The sequence below is a fragment of the Hippocampus comes genome, unplaced genomic scaffold (assembly GCF_001891065.2).
Source record: "Hippocampus comes isolate QL1 unplaced genomic scaffold, H_comes_QL1_v1.1 scaffold122, whole genome shotgun sequence".
Classification (NCBI taxonomy): domain Eukaryota; kingdom Metazoa; phylum Chordata; class Actinopteri; order Syngnathiformes; family Syngnathidae; genus Hippocampus; species Hippocampus comes.
This window is the reverse complement of record NW_017842059.1, coordinates 1,081,223-1,097,797: the sequence shown is the minus strand read 5'-3', so window position 1 is coordinate 1,097,797 and position 16,575 is coordinate 1,081,223. Positions and strand designations below refer to the sequence as shown.

The window sequence follows — 16,575 nt, the reverse complement described above, 5'->3', positions numbered from 1 at the left end:
CAGCCACAACCTTATTATTGTGTGTTCCCGAAAATAATGACAGTGCTTCCACTTTTTACAAATTTTCTTCTGTTACAAACTTATTCCAAAACGGGATTAATTGTTTTTTTCACCTTAAAATAACAGACAGACTGGCGATGATGCGCAGCCAATCAGCTCACGGGATAAATCCACTCATGCTCTCATTGGTCGATGTCGCGCCAGGAACCAATCACACGCTTATATACACGCCACACCCTATCATGACAACATATCTGTAACTTTTGTAAATTTGTTGAAAAGAAACTCACATCAACATAGTTCCTTAACACCCCAAAAGCTTTATTTCACAATCATTATGGTGTGCTGTGGCGGGGGGGTAGACGGATTTAATTTCTGTTGGAATGAGATTGTAACATAAGACAAAACGTGTCTGAAGCACTGTGAATATTATCTGGATGCACTGTAACTCATGAGATGCGATTCACTTTCACACCACCAATGCGCCAAACTCCCAGGAGCTTTGTTCAGAGGCAGTTTGTGGTGGCGGAGGGCCAACGGTGGCGTGTCCTAACTATGCTCTCTCTTTGTATCCTGGGTCGGGGTCGGACGGCGTCCGCTAGGCCGGAGATGGAGAGGTTAGACTGTGTTTGTGCACGAGCGCTGGGCTGACCGCATGGGCACCTCCTGGGTTTGGGCCAGGCTTCTAGTCAAGCTTCGCGCCGTGGACCGCCGCACTTGTTACCACGCAGACCTCCACACATGCTCGCTTACGCGCACGCACGCACGCGCGCATGCACACACAACGTGTGATAAAGTCACTGTCCAGTGAAAAGCAACATAGCTCGAAATGTGGAAATTTCTTTTAGTTGTTCTCCTAAACACAACAAAAATAGCACGTCAACATGAACCCTTTCGGGAACAGCGGTTACAACAGTGGACAGCTTATCATGTTATCAGGTGATAGGGTGCATGAAAGGGCTAAAACGTATTCCAGGATATTTGTCGAGTGACTGTTCAAAAATACTCATCTCAAAACGTGTCTTTTTTTTTTTTTCATGCCAAAGCACAGCAAAAACAGCACACACACACACACACACACACACACACACACACACACACACACACACACACACACACACACACACATCTGTCTGAACATGATATTGCAGAGCTAAAAAAAATATAAATATAATATATCTTTATATAGTGATATATATTTTTTGTTGTGAGTGTGTGTTTTAGAGGTGCAATGATGATGACAACTTCTGTAACTGATTATAAAATGAATCTAATTATTTTTTCTAATCGTTTAGAAACCTCGTTAAATTTAATACAGTAAAAATCCTTGGAATTTCAGCCTCACCACAGTAGATATTGTCAGATTTCTGTAGTTCTCCATGAAAGCAGACCGACATTTGCAACCATTTGCAAACAAGTACTCTACTTCGGAAAATAACAATCAACATTTTGCCATAACTGACTCGTAATTAATTTAAACTACGGTACTGCTGTTTGTGCACTGCCAAGTTGAAATAATGTCCTGTTTTTTAATAAAACAATGGAAATATTAACATGTTTTTTTTGGGGGGGGTGGTAAGTCGGGCTTATTTTTAAACAAAATAATAGATTACTAAACTAATTCTTAGTTGTCGCCCTAATAGAGATAAATAATGATATTATTGTTCACGATCTTTCAACCTTAGTCAGTGTATGTGTGTGTGTATATGTGTGTGCGCGCGCACGCGTTAGTGAGCGGGGGTCTGCCGTGGCTTGATGAAATCTCTGTGTTGTAGATTGTAGTGGCCTGACGGGCGTCATGGCGCTCGGTTTAGCAGTTTCACGTCATTTTGAAGCGTGCTCGCCTGCAGCCAAGCGCCATCATCCCACTTTGTTTGATTAATAAAACCGTTTGTCTGTAGATAGTTGGGATAAAGTGTGTTTTGAGCGGGTGGGGCTGGAGTTGTTTGTGACGTTGGATTTCGTACGGCTTTTTATGTCAAATTCCACTGGTGGACTCTTCTACGTTGGCACCCTCAACATCAACAACAACATTTGCTTTGTGTTATTCCCGGGATGTCATGCGATTTCCTTTGAGGGCTGCATGCAAAAAAAAAAAAAAAAAAAAAAATCAAAAGAATATAAGGGCCTCTCGGAAATTCTTAAATTTTGATTTATTAAACACTGTGAAACCAATCCATCAAGCAATTATATAGTGAACAAGAATACAAACGCCGCTCTTTTGTTTTTGCTTCCAATTTTCAAAAGCTCAAGACTTTTTTTTTTTTTTTTGCTTGAACACAAAAGAGCTGATATCTATAAAACCAGTTAATTGGGATTTACATTATTCGTATTCATCTGAGTATTTGTCAGGGGAATTGTATACATGGCGGGTATGGGTGACTCAAGTGCCTCCACACTTTTCATGCTGCACCCCCTCCTCAATCCAACCTGAAGATAAAATGATTGTGGGCCAAGTCAAATGTTGTTTTTAGCATTGGTGGACTTTGGACACCCCTGTTGTATTTGTATCAAAAAGCCACAACCTTCAACTTTGCCGTCACCGTTGGATCTGCGCAAGCTAGACTGTCGGGGACTTAAAAGCTAGCATCAGCAGCAGGTAGCCTCCATCGCACTTACTAACTGGAACCCCGCCCCCATCCCACCCTCCACATCTAATTCATTGACACTATTAATAACGCTCAACCATTGATGTGTGTGCGTGCGTGCGTGCGTGCGTGCGTGTTTGCGTGTGTGGGCGCACGCAACAGACTAACATGAAGCTGAGCCCATCAGAAGTTTGCGTGGACAAGAAAGTGTACTTGTTGCTCTGCGGAACACCGTTTGTTTTTCTTGTCGAGTCATTTTGTGTGCACGTTGTTCCACTGTGCATGATGTGAATCTGGCCATCACATTGCAAACCTTTCTCGTTCCATTTTCTACCTTTGGCACTTATTTGGTGAGCTTTCAGACATATTCAGCAGACCCTTTTTCATGTGATGTCAGATGTCTTCCATGGTGCATATTAGACAAGTCAATGATGAAAGGTCAAGTGAGATGAATTAGGTTTTATTATTAAAGATCACAATAATAGGGCGTGGCAGTCTGGCCTTTTTTCTCCTCTCAGAAAAATCCAGGTGACTGTTTTAATCCTTAGCCTCACACCTTTTTTTGTTTAGCTTAAATAAAAATTGAATATATGGACCAATAGAACACCGTAATAATACAAAATGATTTGTATTATTTGAAAGGATAAGGACAATCATAGAATTAAAAGAGAATACTTTTCTTTCCTATTATAGAATTACATTGCAATTTTTGAGAAACTGTGCTCAACGCCTGATCTTCAATGGTTATAAAAAGTCTAGACACCCTGGTTTTTAAATGGCAGTTTTTGTGATTAAAAAAAAAAAAAATCGAACAATCTCATAACTTTTACCGCCATTAATATGACACATGATAAATGGAACTCAACGCACACCTGTCGGGATTTGAAATATCTCTGATTAAACCCAAATAAAGTTAAGATGTTTTAGTAGGCTTTCCTGACATTTTCTTCCATTCAAGGTTTTGTACTAAAAGTTTGACTGCTACATGGAACTGTTCATAATTCCTTTCTTTTTATATCACAAAAGCCTGAAATTTGAACAGGGGAATTTAGACTTTTTTTATGTCCCCTTTTCTATGTCAGTGACTTATAGTGATCGGCAGAACAATGAAATGCTCTCGCACGGGATGGTAGAAGGTACGATAAACGTGTCTGCAGCTTTAGTTTGCTGTAATCACTCTGGTCGTGTTTCTCAGTTGCTGAACTCGTCAAATGTTCATTTTGATTGCTCGTCAAAACAGGAGAGATCTTGCTTTACCTTTCTTTATTGAGTCTCTCCCTTCGAAATGACAGATAGCGCATCTTGAAGTTGAATCGAGCGGAAGTGAATAGGCATGACTGAAAAGCGTCTACAGTGACGGGTCGGCGTGAACGTTTCTTTTTGCCCTTTTGCCAGTCCGGAGGCTCCGAACAGGAGCGTACCAAGAAGAAGCGGCGGGGGGACCGCTACTCGGTGCAGACATCGCTCATTGTGGCAGCGCTGAAGAAGATGCTTCCCATCGGCCTTAACATGTGCTCACCCGCGGACCAGGAGCTCATCAACCTGGCCAAGATCAGATACTCGCTGGTACTGTGACACATGGAAGCCACAGTGAATATCTGGACGCGCCGTTATCAATTCACTGGTGACGAAAAGAAATTAAATCTTTTCTCATTCTTGCAGAAAGACACTGATGAAGAAGTGAGGGAATTTTTACACAACAATCTTCATCTTCAAGGCAAAGTAAGTCAATTATTGTTGATACACAACCTCGTGTACTCCAAAAACCAATAAAATGAAGAATACATGACCGTATTTTCTATAAGGCCCACCAAAAAGCATTCTATGTTCTCAAAATCCTTATAATCCGTTGCGTCTTATATACAGTATGGATCAATATTCTGATTTGTTACAGTTGCAGCGGTTGTGAAAGCTCTATGTAAATAAAGCTGTATTGTGTTGTATTCTCTTTAGCGTTGCTCCTTCTAGTGGATGCATAACGCAACTGCATCTTCTATTCTATGCACCTTATAATGCAGTTCACCCTATACATGAAAACAGTTTTAAAATAGGCCACTCATTGAAGGTGCGCCTTATACTCCAAAGCACCTTTTAGTGCGGAGAATACAGTATCTATCTTAAGCATAAACATAGACGTTACTTACCTCTAAAGACCTTAGCACTGCCCTAAAACTATTTCTACTGTCTGCACCTATTGAATAATTATTTCTTATTCAAAAATAAGCCAATGGACAACCAGAAATACAATCTCACAAAAAAATTCCAATACCTTGTTTCGAGGCCTCAGGCAAAAAAAATGTTTCGGAAATGCTCTTTCACAAAAACTCCCCGGCAGATTATGCTCTGATTTGAGATCATCCTATATTTAATCTTGCTTAGATTTTATTTTTCGCTGTCGTGATACTGTCGTGGCAAGAGGCCTGCAGAGAGTAATGGCCCAATAACCCAACAGTTGTAGTGGTGTATGTTTTTGTGACATTTTTTTTCTTTGGTGGAGTGTTGTGAGGTTTTTCTCATATAAAATACCGTATGTGCCTTTGTTCTAATCAAGGTTGTGAATTAGCACAATGCGAATACATAACTTGCAGGAGGAGGACCCGGCCATGCGGTGGCAAATGTCCTTGTATAAGGAGATGTCTGGAAAGGCTGAAGATGCCGAGGACCCCGAGAAGGTAGTCAAAAGGGTCCAAGAAGTGTCTGCTGTCCTGTACCACATTGAACTGGTGAGTACGAACAATACCAATACAGCAACAGACGCTTCTTGGCGACTGTGGCGCTTCACCAGAAGTTCACCAATGGTCTTAATAGGAGTGTCTTCATTTTGTCATGTATTTTGTAAAGAAAAGCCTGAAGCCCGCCCCTCCATTTGGTTGCATCTGCATAGTAGAATAACAGTAAAGTCTTTGTATTCTTTTGTATTGCAGACAGAGCATCCCTTCAAGTCCAAGAAGATGGTGTGGCACAAACTGCTGTCCAAACAGCGAAGGAGGGCCGTGGTGGCCTGTTTCAGGATGACACCCCTCTACAATATCCCCACGTGATGATTCCCTCAATACAGTGGTTCTCAAACGCTTGGGGGTCCGCAAAATATTTCATCTCTTTTAAAAAGGGCATAGGCACATGTGGAAACTCGCTCACCGGTCCTCGAGGGCTGCTTTCCTCCAAGTTTTAATGTTGGCTCACCTGAGCCACGATTGGTGTTTACCTGAGCCCTGAGCAACTGTGATGTCAGATTCAGTTGACAGAAAGTGGCAAAATGGCGGTTCCCTGGGATGGCTAAAATTGGGTGTATTTTGCTGTGTAACGCTTATTCCACTAACACAAAATTAATCAGAATCCTGTACTTCAATTAGTGGAGGCACATAGAACATATTGTTGTTAAGAAAAATTGGGTTGACTTCCCCTTTAAAAGCCTCCTTTCTCTAAAATAATGAATTTTAAACAGTATGACTTTTTTTCTTACTATTAAAAAAAAAACTGGCATTCCAGGGTACACAGGGTAGTTCGTTACAGTATATTTCCTTAACCCTTTCATGGCAGCGGTTACTTCAGTGGACAGCTTATTAGGTTATCCGGTTACAGGTTATCATTATTTGTGCATGAAAGGGTTAAAATAATTCTCCTTGTCAAAGGCGCCCTGGGCTCAAAGGTTTGAGAACCATTGGCCTACTCCACAAAGATGCACGATGATATGAACGATGATTGATGCTAACAACACCTCCTTCCACAGGCACAGAGCCACCAACATGTTTCTGGACGCCTACAAGCGCAACTGGTTGGAGACGGAGGGCTACTCCTTTGAGGACAAGATGATTGACGACTTATCGGTCAGTCATATCCCCTTGGACTCTTTGTCCGTTTTCCAGTTTCCGTGGTATTCATCCTTACACACCTTTTTTGACATTTCACAGCCCGACCAATATCTTAAATGTCTTTTATTCACCCCAAATTAGATTACTTTTCTTCAAGTGGCCCAGAATTCACATCCATGGAGCTATTTATTTATTTATTTATCTATCTATCTATGGGTAAAAGTGCTACAAAGTCTGTGTGTACTGGTGGGAATCTTGAAACTTCATTCATATAGGGAATTTTTTTAATGAAGATATTCTCAATATGTGTGAATGAGAAATGAACAGAATGTAAGGATTGGGCTGTGTGTACCTTGAATAGAAAGCCCTGGAGGAAGAGGAGGAGGAGGAAGAAGAGACAGAGACCAAGCCCGACCCGCTTCATCAACTCATTCTGCATTTCAGCCGAACCGCTCTCACGGAGAAATCGTAAGCACGGCTCGGGTTCTTCTTCTTCTTTTGCTTCTCCTTTTTGGAACACAGACTAATTGACTGTTCTGTTGCCACAGAAAACTGGATGTCGACCACCTCTATATGTCATATGCTGACATCATGGCAAAGGTAAGCACTCGCACCAGTTTATGTTCACGCTGTCCAGGAAAGGGATAAATGTACTGATTGACACATGTCTTTTATTCCATGACTCAACCCTGTTCACTCCTCTTTTTTTAAAATCACTTCACACAACTCCAGCCTTGCTCAAAATTTCCAAACATTATTATTTGCCATTATAATGCCAGTTCATTTTTTTCAAGATTGGGTTATCATTATTTAAAAAAAATAGAATCATTTTCATGTCATAAATGATGGTGGATATTTGGTGGAAGATTTTTTTTTTTAGTTCCCCTCTGGACAATTTGGGCGCAGTATACCGGTAATTAAATTATAAATTTCACAAGTTGGACTACAATGGGGAAAAATGAATTTTCTGTAAAACAATAATAATTGTCAAATATCACTCTGGTAATTTTCATGACACGCAATGAGGCTTTATTGCCCACAAAGGTATAATTAAAACTTTATATCACGACAAAAAAAAAACTTTTTTTTTTCCTTTGTGGAATGCGATCATAACATGACATTTTTTTCAACAATTTGCAACATGTTAATTCCTATGGCATTTGGGGATGCATTTCATTGATGTCACAGTTATGAGGAAGTCTCCCCTGTAAGAGGACGCTAACCCTAACCCAAAAGTTATAAAACCCCTGTCGTAAGTGGCACTCCTGCGTGTCGCGTATCATCTGCTGCCTCATTCTTGCCAGAGCGCACGCTGCAGCAGATTTACAGTTGACACTATTTTCCTCAGGGACCTTCAATTTAGTTTGCTCTTTTCTTTGTGTTGTCTCCTTTCAGAGTTGCCATATTGGTGAGGATGACGAAGGGGGAGAACAGGAGGGGGAGGAGCCATCCTTTGAGGTGCGGCAGACAGAGATGGTATGGGGGGACCAGGGGAAGGGGAGACAGGGGCGTCAGCGGAGAAGCAGCTCCCCGCGCCACCAGTACTCACATGGCATCAACACACTCGCACAAACCCCCCAGCCCACTCCACAACAAGCAGCTACAATCGTCTTTTTTTTTTTTAATCTTCGTGTGGTCTCACTCACAACACCTCCTGCGATGGCGGACTGAGCTGTGCATGCCTTTGCTGGATACGGAACATCGCAGAATCTTTATTTTTCATTCCCCAGTCCCAAGTGGCGGGTCCAACCAAATCTCTGTAGCCCGACTCACACCCGCCCCTCCCCTTTACTCACATCCTCATTGGAACGTATCTCACTTGATGACTGGAAAACTAACCGTGATATTCGTTTGATTGTCCCACCTCCCTCGATTTGCTACATTGGACTTGCAAGTCTTCCCTCTCTGTGCTCATGACAGTAAAAGCATGCACAGTGCACGGTAGGGCTGAACGAAATCCATGATTACCCTCCTCAATATTGCGATTTAATATTAGATTATTTTTTGTTTTTTGATAAACACAAGCAATTTATTATTTGGCATTACAATTTTTTTAAACTCACATTTATGCTGCATACATACATCTTCACAAAATTCTACAAAACCAGCTGGCCCAAATCAGTAAGTCATAGGTCAGAGTACAACAATACCGCAAACAAATATATGTATATATACAGTATATATACACACACACACACACACACACACACACACACACACACACACATATACATACACATACACGTATATCAAGAAGCCTATCAACGACCGAAATGAAGCATTTTCTTTTCTCAATAGCAGTCTTTGTGATTTTAAAATTTCATTCTACTCCACTGCAATGTCAATTTAAATTCAATGAATTGTTCAGCCCTAGTCTATGGTCCCTTACACACTTTCCAACCCTTACACGGCGCTTCCAACACACACATAGCTGCAAGGAGAACCAAACATTTGTAAGTGGAGACGAGATTCAGGACATATGCAACAAGTAAGGTGTTTATTCGGGAGGGAGGAGATGGAAGTGGGGTGGGAGTGGAGGTGGCAGGGTCTTGGGCGGGATGTGCAGTCGGTGGCTAAATGAATTATGTATGATAATGTACTGTGACACAATGTAGTATACAGGAGCTGCATTATAATAAGAGTATACAGTGATGCCTTGAAACATGAGTGACATGACTTTTCAAGGGTTTTTTTTTTTTTTGTTTTTTTTTTTGTTTTTTTTAATGGATTTTTTTGTGGCTTTGACTTGACCAGCATTGGATTGTGGCAGTCGACTCAACTCAACTCACTTCACAACAATCAGATAGTTGGGCACATAGTTAACAAATCTTCCAAAAAATACGCCGGTTGAACTTGAACTGAGAAGATAAGAAAACCTTTACTTGTCTCACAATGGAGAAATTCGCAATTTACAGCAGCAAAATCTGGAGGGAAGAAAGGAGAAAAACATGAAGTGTTTGAATGCACAAAATAAATTTAAAAAACAGGATTACAAGCTCTGTGTACTCTGTGCTTTAGTACACTCTGCTGGGTGATTATAGTGAAACAAAGCTAACCAATTAAATACATTGCAAACACAATACAACAAAAATTGAAAAACCATTTTCATTAGTGGGATGAAATTAAAACGAGTGCTTTTGAAAAAACGATAACAAACTGAAATTATACATTTTTCTCAAACTTGCTCTAATTATTTGAGAGACCTTCATTTTAGTCTTTTTAAATTCAATTTGTACACTTCCTTTATTTTAAATGTATTCATTTCAGTATCGCTGTTTGGCCATACAGAAGAAGGAAGGATGAACAGTCGATTGGCAATTTTAGCTTGCATTACTTTGTTACATACTACTACTAGTTCCTTTTAAAAAACAAAAACCCAAAACAAATAAAAATGCGAATACTAAGACTAATAAAAAGTGAACTAAGAGAAAGCATTTTCAACAAAACAGAAACGATCAAACCCACTCAAAAACCGAAATAAAATCAACTAATTAAAAAAAACAGCAACAACACCGTCAAGATGAAATAAAAACTAACTGCAATTAAAAATAGCACACAATTACTATAACTCTGAGACAGGCTAACATGGGCATTGTGGTGTTATAACCCTTTAAGCAATATATGTGTATATATATATATAAAACACAAATGGTAGCGTAACACATGTAGACAGACAATCTAATGATTCTCAAAGGCATATATTCTTTGCGAAAAACAACATATATATTACAGCTGAGGAGTCATGACATTCCCTTCATCTCCAAGTACTGTAGGTATGTCTGTATTACACTGCCCCCAGCTGGCCATGGTGTGCACACCATAAGCAGCACAGAACAAATTCAACTCTTATCTCAAGGCACCACTGTACATTCGGGCTGCTTGGAGTAGTGAAAAGTTTTGAACGACAGTCATACCTCGGTTTTCGACCATAATCCGTTCCGAAATCCGAAAACCGAAACCACGCTCTTTAAAAAAAATAATAATAATAATCTTTATTGAACACGTCTGCTTACAATGGAACGCTACACGAGGAAGCGTCACTTCCTCATGTAAGGAAGGCGAGAGGAGTCAAGTGGCGCATTCAAGTGCGCTCAGTTTGGTCGAGAACCGATTTTCGGTTGTAATCCGAGGCATAAAAAACTCGAAATTTTTGGTCGAAAACCGATTTGGTCGAGAACAGAGACGTTCGAAAAAGGAGGTTTGACTGTACTGTATTTCCGCAGATTGTGGCTGGGAGTGTTTATTTACTCAACTGGAGAATTTGACACACATTTTGAGAATATTTACACTATACCTGCATATTTATCTTTGCATGTTTTTTACATGAATATAGTCCCTTTTAAGGGTTCTTTTCCAGAATGCAAGGTGCAATACCAGGCTCAGTTTATAATTAATTCACAGATTAAATGTTTTAATGTCACAATTTGACAATTTTATCTTGGAAAAACTTTATTCTATGAAGATTATTTCTTGTCATCCCAAGAAAAGACAGTATGTCTTTGTTCTTGTGGAAAAAAAAAATCCACCTCATTCTCCCTAACATAACAGCTTTTTTTCTCTTAAAATTTTTTTCCCCACATCTCCCCCGAAAATAGGATTACATATTTAGAGTTGGGATTATGAGGCGGTCCTGTATTAGATGGTCGGTCATTATTTGAGGAACTACGGTATGCCCACTTCGACACTTGATGCAGTTTAGCGCAAAACAAATTCGGTGCGTCGTTGTACATTGCTTACGATTGACAGTGAAGCATCACAAGCACTCTGAGGCACAATGATGGGATGTCCCTTTTAACTGCCAGCACGAATGGCACAAATGTTGCACTCTTGGAAGCATGAGCTGCATGCTGGACATCATGCACTACAGTATATGTTAAGTGTGTACGTGTATATACTGTATGTGTGTGTATTTGGTTTTGGCCCAAAAGTTGGCTGTTTTTTGTAGCTTTTCAAAGTTATCAAGCTGTTGGGATAGCTTCAGAAACTAATGCACACAGTAGAAGCAAGTCCATGTGTGTGTGTCTGTGTGTGTTTGTGTGCGTCTGAGTGGGAGAGCAAGAGTGTGGGGGGGCAGTGCACTCTGTGTGGGCATGATTACAGCCACTTCCTACCCGCTCTGCTCCCCACCAGGAAAAGGAGATGGAGAAGCAGAGGCTCCTGTACCAGCAGTCCCGCCTGCACAACCGCGGGGCCGCTGAGATGGTCCTGCAGATGATCAGCGCCTGCAAAGGTGGGCTTCGTCACGCGTCTTGTATCGTATACCAACCCTCCTCAAAAATGATTTAAATGCCAAACCGCATTTATGTGGGGATTTACTGTACAGTAATACCTAAGCAAATAAATCCAAGTGAGCCCGAGCCCAGCGACCCCACACGTTACAAATAAGAAAAGAAAATACTGTATAAGAAAACCTTTATTTGTCTCACAATGGAGAAATTCCCAATTCCCAAAAAACAAATGGTCCCACAGCAACAATTAATGCTGGTATGTTTGATTTCTTATTGTCAAGTTTTGTTTATTTATTTTTTTGTTTGTTTCTGTGTAGAATGTTTTTAAATCTCTACAAATATTGAGTCCAGTTGTTTTTATCAGGTGAGCCTGGATCAATGGTTTCTTCCACTCTCAAACTGGGAATCTCCATCCTCAATGGAGGCAACTGTGACGTGCAGCAGGTCAGTTATTGCGTCGAAAGCAGTCATGCTGTTGTTTGTGCCCTTTTGATTTTTGATTTGATTTTTTTTTTAATGACAAAACTGTATTGAAATCTTGCGCAAGTAGCGACATCATAATAAAAAAAAAATCTATGCTGTTATGGCATTGCCAGAACTTATTATATTTTCTTTTTATGCGTGCGCATATTGCACCGGGCAGTTTGTCCTCATTTCTATTGAGCCAACGCACATATTTTAGATGTGAAAACGGGGCGCGGGCATGCTGGAGCCTATCCCAGCTGACTTCTGGTGGTAGATTGCGGACACCCTGAATTGGTTGCCAGCCAATCGCAGGGCACGCATCCACAATCAAACATTCATGCCCACAATCACACATAGGGACAATTTAGAGTGGTCTAATAACCTGCCATGCATGTTTTTGGAATGTGGGAGGAAACCGGAGCACTTGGAGAAAACTCACGCAGGCACGGGAAGAACATGTAAACTCCACACAGGAAGGCCGGGGCCTGGAATCGAACTCCAGACCTCCGCACTGTGAGGCAAACGTGCTCACCAGTTGAACCGTGCTGCCTCCATTTTTACATTGTTTGGATTTCAGTGCAATTTATCTCTGCCTCGTTATTCCATTTTTTTATCATATAAAGTACTACTCATCATATTCTTTGCTTTTTGTGTAGAGAATGCTGGACTACCTGAAGGACAAAAAGGACGTGGGCTTCTTCCTGAGCGTTCAATCTCTGATGCAAACCTGCAGGTCTCTAACGCAGTTTCACTTTGATGTGACTTTGAATATTTGTCAGCGCTCTCAAGTGACATCCTGTTTTGAAGTTGATAAGTTGCAGCTTCATGAAATATACCAGCTAAGTCCATTAGAATGTTGTTGCTAACCAAAACAGCAGCACCCACGAGACATATAAATAGTATTGCAGATGAATGAAAGCGTGGAGCCAAGTCATAAGTCCCTTCCCTGAGCCGTTTTAAAGATGAACCATCATTAACAGTGGTTAGTGTTCCTGATTGGCCCCAACTGGAGTCGAGAACTTTTAGCACAAATGCTGCACATGGTGGAGTGGGTGTGAAGGTGTTTGTTGTCTAACTAACCGTGTGTGGTTTGTGACCAGCGTTTTGGACCTGAATGCTTTCGAGAGACAAAACAAGGCAGAAGGACTTGGAATGGTGTCAGAAGAAGGCACTAGTGAGTACAATCGGCGCACGCACGCACGCATGCACGCACGCACGCACACACACAAACAACACACTATTATGAACAAACCTGTTCAAAAACATTTCATGGGGAGCTGTACACACACAATCACACACACATATCAAACATTGACATGCGTCATCATACTCGACTGCAGGGATTCTAAAACCTTTTGGTTCCAGGTGCCCCATGCAGAGGAGAAATTTTTCCAAGGACCCCATATACAGTAGTTCTTAATTAAACATGGCTACAATATTTACCCCTCATTTCTACTTCAAGAAAAATATTAGCAATGTTACAATAACCAAGGTTGTCCTAGTTTACGAAAACTAACGAAATAACTGAAATTGGAAGCAAAAATGCTTTGAAAGACTGTCAACTGACTGAAACATCTTACGTTGATAAAATGAACTATATTTGTTGCACAAATGTCCTTTGTTTTTGTCACTGTCGATTAATATCAGTATTGCTGTATGTTTGTGCAGTAAAAACGTCAAACAGTTGTTTCAATATATTAAGAAAAAAACAAAACGAATTAAAAAAACTAATAAAAAGTAAAGCATTAAAAAAAATAAAAACATAAAAATAAACAAACCTGCTCTGAAAACTCATTAAAACTGAAAAACAAAACTCAAAACGAAATACAATATCAAACAGTACTCTAACCCTCGCGATAACAAATGAATATTTCTCGTGCTAAAAGTTGTGATGAGACATGAATAAAGTTTTTTTTTTTTTTCTCAAGCACAGAAGACGTATTTTGTCAGGATGAAAACTGACAACCTCATCAGAGCTGATCGGATTTTTCCATGATAAAGTCAAAATATATGCGTGTGTGTGTGTGTGTGTGTGTGTGTGTGTGTGTGTGTGCGCGCGCGCGTGCGTGTGTGTGTGTGTGTGTGTGTGTGTGTGTGCGCGCGTGTGTGTGTGTGTGTGTTGTAAATGGTCAGTGAGTGTTCTCTGTCCACTGACAGCAAGTTCGTGCACTCACCGCATCTCTTGTCTTCTCTCTTCCACTCTCCCCCTGGCCCCCTTTTTATCCGTTGCTGCCATCAGATAAGAAGCTCGAACGTGGTAAATGGACGTCGCATAGCCGCCTTGCCGTGAGAAATTAATCTGCCTCTCATCTCTCATCGCTCAAGGGCCCAGTAGAACTAAACTTTTTTGCAACACTGGCTGCTAGCTCTGCTTCATCACCTTTATTTCGGTCATCATCCCCATCTGGCTGTTTCTTTGTGAAGTGACTTGAGTGATTGGTCGCGGATCCACTGCAACTCAGACGACAGCTGTGCAAACATTTTGAAACTTTGGGGCATATTTTGTGTGTTTTGACAATATGAAGCATTTAAGAATGATAAATGGGAAAAAAAAATTCTGAAATCGGAAAGAAGGTACATTTTGGGCTTGTCTCAGCTTTTGTATAATATCAATGCAATGTTTGTACAAATTTGACAGCCCGACTGTACATGTGAACTGAATACATGTGAAGTCGGGCACCTCTTCTGCACCACAAGAGATGATTTTCCAGAGTTGAGTAGATCTGCCCTGCATGACAGCGTGTCCTCAAATGTCATTGTTCGTGTTGCATGTAGAACGGGATGCAGTGTGTGTCTCCAGTTCATAAGCGGATTCTTTCCTCTCAAATCAGAGACAATCAGTCAAGCAAATGTTTACAAGGTGGTTGAAAATAGCACTTCTAACACACTAATCCTTCACGCAGTCCCCAAAATATGACAAACAAGTCACTTGCTGAACATGATGGATTCATTTGCATCCAATTTGTCCGTTTAGATGAGAAAGTCATGGCGGACGACGAATTTACGTGCGACCTCTTCCGCTTCCTGCAGCTGCTGTGCGAGGGCCACAATAACGGTGGGTGAAGACTTTAAATTTAACCTACGGGTCCATATCCATACCTATATCTGTTGGTTTCCATTCATTGAAATTAAGGTAACCTCCAGATTACTCCACTGTTGTTATTTTTATTTTTGTTTTTTTTTTTTGTATTTTAATTAGTCGGAAATTTACGAAAGATTATGCATCTTTGGTCATCTTGATCTGCCGGCAACGTAGAAGGACACCATTAACCTGTGCATCCACCTGTTGCCATTCATCGAAGCGAATGATAGCTTTGTGTTTCACACTGAGTCAGTGCATTTGTAATTCAGAGAAAAATGAGAGCGAAACAAATGGGAATTGAACTTGAGCTGTCTAGTGTGACTCCACCCCAAGTGACACAACGTGCACGTCTCCTCTAGACTTCCAGAACTACTTGAGGACCCAGACCGGCAGCACCACCACCATCAATGTCATCATTTGCACGGTGGACTACCTGCTACGACTACAGGTGAGCACCCTGGACACTTTTCCAAAAGCTTCTTCTTAACTTTGCTTATTGGAAGTTATTCTACAGGCAACAATACAACACCATTTAAGCAATATATTCCTCGTGTCATTACTTTGTTCTTGTTCTATGAGCCCAGTTTGCCGTGATTTTCCACTTTGCGTAGCCCCCAAAATTGTAGCATTTTGGCAAGTGTGGATGAAAACGCAAAAACTAATGAAAAAAAAAGAAAGGGAAACAAAATCTGCATTTCTGGGGGGAAAAAAAAAATCTGTCATGTGGATATTGTCTGAATTTCCTTGGTGTAATAAACAATTTGTTTCTCGAGCAGGAGTCCATCAGTGACTTCTACTGGTACTACTCAGGGAAGGACATCATTGATGAGCCCGGCAAAAGGAATTTCTCCAAAGCCATGACGGTGGCCAAGCAGGTCTTCAACAGCTTGACTGAGTACATCCAGGTGCGAAACATTCAGAATACCGTGCGGTGACATTTGGTCAGTGTTTGGAAGTAACAAAATATAAATATCTTGTTCGTGTCCTTCGTGTTTTTTTTAATTTTTTTATTTTTAGGAACATCTGTACTTGCGTATTTTATTTTCTCATGACTTTTCAGATTTGATTCCTTATGTGTATTTTCTACTCCCGACTTAAAATAGGCGTGTTACTTTTTTCAGGAAGTGATAGTAGGTGCTCCCTCTTACGTGTTTCAGTTAAGGGTGAGCGGCAGCAATTTGAAGCAATCAGAGCCGTTTGTGGGAAGACTGTCTGACTCCAAAGTAAAGTGTGAAACAGTACTACTGCTGCTGTGTAAGCAACGGCTTGACCTTTGCCTGATGCCTGCAGTCAGAGAGCTGGACTTAACTATGACAACAATTTGTTGACCAACTGATGCGTGCCATGGAACACATTTTTTGTTCTTCTTATAGGCACTGTGTATGTTAATAAAAACTACC

General features: G+C 40.8%; 1 protein-coding gene across 12 annotated transcripts in view; it reads left to right on the top strand.

The window, feature by feature from the left end:
• The window catches only part of ryr1b (ryanodine receptor 1b (skeletal)), a 96,000-nt gene that overhangs the window by 65,714 nt on the left and 13,711 nt on the right, over positions 1 to 16,575 (top strand). For 7 of the 12 annotated variants that reach the window (XM_019861450.1, XM_019861445.1, XM_019861449.1 and 4 more), the window contains 17 exons: positions 603 to 617; positions 3,984 to 4,154; positions 4,251 to 4,310; positions 5,177 to 5,311; positions 5,513 to 5,625; positions 6,319 to 6,415; positions 6,762 to 6,868; positions 6,949 to 7,000; positions 7,796 to 7,876; positions 11,531 to 11,630; positions 11,993 to 12,072; positions 12,750 to 12,826; positions 13,194 to 13,267; positions 14,333 to 14,350; positions 15,068 to 15,148; positions 15,535 to 15,623; positions 15,952 to 16,080. In XM_019861450.1, the coding sequence (XP_019717009.1) occupies positions 603 to 617; positions 3,984 to 4,154; positions 4,251 to 4,310; positions 5,177 to 5,311; positions 5,513 to 5,625; positions 6,319 to 6,415; positions 6,762 to 6,868; positions 6,949 to 7,000; positions 7,796 to 7,876; positions 11,531 to 11,630; positions 11,993 to 12,072; positions 12,750 to 12,826; positions 13,194 to 13,267; positions 14,333 to 14,350; positions 15,068 to 15,148; positions 15,535 to 15,623; positions 15,952 to 16,080 (1,479 nt within the window). The remainder of the gene's footprint in view (positions 1 to 602; positions 618 to 3,983; positions 4,155 to 4,250; positions 4,311 to 5,176; positions 5,312 to 5,512; positions 5,626 to 6,318; positions 6,416 to 6,761; positions 6,869 to 6,948; positions 7,001 to 7,795; positions 7,877 to 11,530; positions 11,631 to 11,992; positions 12,073 to 12,749; positions 12,827 to 13,193; positions 13,268 to 14,332; positions 14,351 to 15,067; positions 15,149 to 15,534; positions 15,624 to 15,951; positions 16,081 to 16,575) is intronic. The other 5 variants (XM_019861451.1, XM_019861444.1, XM_019861452.1 and 2 more) reach the window with 3 other exon arrangements.